Here is a 4,230-nt window from a genome sequence, read left to right as displayed (position 1 = left end):
CCACCCCCCACCCCCCACCACCCAAACGAGTGCTCGTCCATTTAAGCAGTCTGTGACGGCGTCAGTGAAGCTTTGTGAATTATTGATGTCATTTCCTGCTTCCGTTCCCTCCCTCCGTCTGCCTCTCCCCTTCAGGCCTGGTGAAGCTGGGGGTCCACTGCATAACAGGGCAGAAGGTGGCCATCAAGATAGTAAACCGAGAAAAGCTCTCTGAGTCGGTTCTGATGAAGGTACGGCACTGGTTTTATCTTCTCTGATTCTGCCTGCCTGCATGCCTGCATGCCCGTCCGCCTGTCAGCCTGCGCCGAGCGGAGACGTCTTATTACAGTCGGGAAAAGCCCGTCGGGTCGCTGTAACCCTAGACCGCTGAGTGTGTGGGCGCCGCTTCCCGTGCGCTAGGCAGGAGAAACGACTTCCGGCTGCTCGTTAACGGAACGGCTCAGACATTTTGGAGTGGGCTTCTACAGAATTGTTATGAACAATTGTTGCTTATAGAACGGCCTCGTTTTGAACAAATAGACCAAAGTGGACCGATGCCATCAGAAGACAAGGTAGCGGTTCATTTAGGGGCTGGGTGATATTAGGAAAACATCCAGCGTTTTTGTACAATATGATGATGTAAGTTGCGATAAATCCACTAATCCTGTCATCACAAACCTTCTCCGTGTTTGATCACCGTCAGGTTTTGCATGACACAATTACTTTGGCAGAAATTTGGCGAACTTCTTGCCAAAAGTGACCCCAAAATGCATCAGAAGTGCTACAGTTGGCTGCTGCTGCCAGCTATCTGAGCTTGCATATAGCCGTTTAAGTGTATGCAGATGACCGTGCAATGCAAAACCCCAAACCCCAAATGGTTGGAATGTCCCTTGAAGACCTCTGGTAAGCGCTGCAGCAGACACAGTTGCCTCGTCTCCCCTGCAGTTCGTTATGCTGAGGAAACATTAGAGGCATGATGGGTGTGTGTGTGTGTGTGTGTGTGTAACTCTGTTTACTTTTTATTTTTTTTATGGACAGACTCATAAAACCGAAAGAGTTTATTTATGAATTTATGAATTCTGAGTCAGCATTCACGCGACCCATTTCCTGTTAGAAGCTCCGTCTTTCTACGGGTCTCTGAAATCAAACCACCACTGCGTACATATCTTCAGTTTTTTCAAAAAATATTGTTCTCTTAGAAATTGTTTTCTTCTTATGCTGTTTTTAGCAACTGTGTGCTACTTTTAGCATTTAGCTACTGGTTTGCTGCTTTTAGCTATTGTTCTGGTTCTCTTAGCAGTTTGCTACCATTCTGCTACTTTTTACCTTTTTGCGAATGCTTTGCTCCTTCTGGCAACTGTTTTCGCTTTAGCACCTTGAGTTTAGATTTAGCATCTGTTTTACTAGTTTTAGGTACCATTTAACTAATTTTAGTGTGACCATCTGTTTTGGTACTTTTAGCCAATGTTTTACTAGTTTTAGCCTTGGCTGGTATTTTGCTACTTTTAGCTGTTGTTTAATAATATTTGCATCTCTTTTGTTATTTTAGCTCCTTTTTCGCTTCTTTTAGCTTCTACCTAATGGGTTTAGCTCATTTTAGCTCGTGTCTCAATCACTTTAGTCTTTGTTTTAATTGTTTCTGTTTCTTTCAGCTTTACCAGCTTGATTTCAGTTTCTTCTGCAAAGCGATTCAGCTCTCAGCATTCACACTTTATTTTTACCGTTTTTTTCTTGTTTATGTTTCTCGTCTTTTGACGCCTGCAGCACACACTCAGGAGCTCCCTGCATCTGGGTTTAGTTTTAGTTAGATTTAGACATTAACTCTGAGCTCACGTGAAAGCCGCCGAGAGCCGCAAACAAACTTTTCGGCCTTTTTCCGCGCCGTGTTTCAGCCGCACAGAGCCCATTTAGAGGACACTGAATGTGGCGTGAATTTACTGTCCGATAATCAATCCCCTCCAGCGTGGAGAGGAAATCAATCCTGAGCCTGGTTTCCTGTCACGTGGGAGGCTGTTTGAGGTCATGCATGGACAGCTGCTGGGGTTAAAATGAGAGCTGATGGGCTTTGGATGGGAAACGGATCGTTTTAAAAGGATAAATGGGGAAATATCAGTTTGAAAGTGTCACTTCGATTGTCCACACATGGCCATGAGTCCATCTCTTAGGTGATGAGCTACAGGGCTGAAAGGCTGAAAACACATGTGACGTTAAATGGCTTTTAAAAGTTCAGCTGTGTTCAGTATGTAGCTGCTTTCCTGTCTCTGGAAACAAGAAGAAACTGTTTTTTTTTTTTGTTTTTTTTTGGGGGGGGGGTTGTTCTTTTAAGTGGGATTGTGTGAAGATTTTAAAGCATGTCGGGGGAATTTGTGAGTCTAGAAATGACAGCAACAGCTCTGAGCTTTTATTTTGAAATGGTTACATTTAACACGTTCCACACAAACCACCTAAAACAGCATTTCCTGTCTGCTTTGTGCTTCACCTGCCTCCCCCCGTCATTGTTCCCTCTCTCTGCCTCCCATCACATTTACCTCCGTCTCTCCTCTGACATTTTCATCTCCATCACTTTTAACCTTCTCTTTTCTCCCCTAACCTTTCTCCCTGTCCCTCCCCCCGCACCCCTCCCCGTCTGTGCAGGTGGAGAGAGAAATAGCTATTCTTAAACTAATAGAGCACCCTCATGTCCTGAAGCTCTATGATGTCTATGAAAATAACAAATACCTGTAAGTATCTTTGCACTGCGCTCTTTTCCTGCTCCCTAAAAATAACATTAACTGCTCTGCCTCTGCGTCTCCGGCAGAAAGTGAGATAAATGCCAGCCCAGCGGGACAGTGATGAGAAGACTGTTGTGATTTGGCTGTATGTCTCTCTCAGGTATCTGGTCTTGGAGCACGTGTCTGGCGGGGAGTTGTTTGACTACCTGGTGAAGAAAGGCAGACTGACCCCCAAAGAGGCCCGGAAGTTCTTCAGACAAATCATCTCCGCATTGGACTTCTGCCACAGTCACTCCATATGGTCCGTGAGAAACCTGGCTGATACGCTCCCCATAAGAATCTTGGAGGTTTTCTCTCCTCCTGACACAGCGCATGCTCGGGTTTAACAGTGGCTGCGTTTGGTGTATGTAGAAGCAAGGAAAGACCCACTGTTATTGCCTGCCGCCAAAGACACAGAATATAAGGCTGGCGCTCGTGTCTGTGTGCGTTTGTTTGTCTGTCTGTCGGAAAAATATCTCATGAACCAGCAAACAGATTTTAATGCAACTGCCAGAAACTAATCATTTTATGTACATCTACAACTGATTTTGGACTCAACCGAGCCAATGGACCCTAGGAAACAAAAATGACTATGACTCAGCTGGTTTTACAGATACTGGGCTAAAGATGGGTGTGGTAGTAGCTGAGCATCACCCCTAGCGCGTACTTTGCTTAAACTCTTGGCATTATCTGTTGGAGTCAACTCTGTCCATCCATTAGCAAAATAGCTCCTAAACCACACGACAGACTTTGACGAAAGTCTCAAGAAATGGCTATACCTCAGCCAGTTTTAAAAATATTGGGGCAAGGATTGGTGTGGTAGTAGCTGAGCATCATCCCCAACACACATTTTACTTTGGCTAAACTATTAGCATTAACTGTTGGAATCAACTCTGTTTGTAATCCAAATATCCAATAAACCACTTGACAGACTTTGATGAAAGTCTCAGAAAATGGCTATAACGCAGCCAATTTTACAGCTACTGAGACATAAATGGGTGTGGTAGTAGCTGAGCATCACCCTAGCACATACTAGGCTTTGGTTAAACTATTAGTATAACTGTTGGAGTCAATTCTGTCTGTCTGTTAGCAAAATATCTCCTAAACCACACAACAGATTTTGGCGAAAGTCTCAGGAAATGGCTATACCTCAGCCAGTTTCAAAAATACTGGGGCAAGGATTGGTGTGGTAGTAGCTGAGCATTGCCCCAGCACATACTGTCAGGATCTGAACAGTACCCAAGTGAGCAGTTCGGCCACAGACAGACGCAGAAACCAGCGGGTAATGGTAAGTGAATTTATTTACAGTGTAACGAGTATTTACAGGAGGAAACCGGAACCAGGACCTGAGGAGCAGAGAATGAAGGTGAGTATGGGATCCGTGAGGAGAGGAACAGCAGGTATGGCACAGATAATGTTCTTGGGGATTGTTCTTACTGAACAGGGCCACGTCCAGAACACAGAGAGGATGACGAGATCGATCCTTGTCCAGCGGTAGTCC

At 44.9% G+C, this 4,230-nt stretch overlaps 1 protein-coding gene across 4 annotated transcripts in view; it reads left to right on the top strand.

Moving 5' to 3' along the window:
* The window catches only part of LOC108247084 (serine/threonine-protein kinase BRSK2), a 39,106-nt gene that overhangs the window by 3,551 nt on the left and 31,325 nt on the right, over positions 1 to 4,230 (top strand). For 3 of the 4 annotated variants that reach the window (XM_037978785.1, XM_025010276.2, XM_025010277.2), the window contains 3 exons: positions 136 to 230; positions 2,614 to 2,699; positions 2,851 to 2,991. In XM_037978785.1, the coding sequence (XP_037834713.1) occupies positions 136 to 230; positions 2,614 to 2,699; positions 2,851 to 2,991 (322 nt within the window). The remainder of the gene's footprint in view (positions 1 to 135; positions 231 to 2,613; positions 2,700 to 2,850; positions 2,992 to 4,230) is intronic. The other variant, XM_037978786.1, reaches the window with a different exon arrangement.

This window comes from Kryptolebias marmoratus, linkage group LG12, assembly GCF_001649575.2.
Source record: "Kryptolebias marmoratus isolate JLee-2015 linkage group LG12, ASM164957v2, whole genome shotgun sequence".
Classification (NCBI taxonomy): Eukaryota; Metazoa; Chordata; class Actinopteri; order Cyprinodontiformes; family Rivulidae; genus Kryptolebias; species Kryptolebias marmoratus.
Note: the sequence above shows the minus strand (reverse complement) of the source record. Positions and strands in the feature narration are given on the sequence as shown.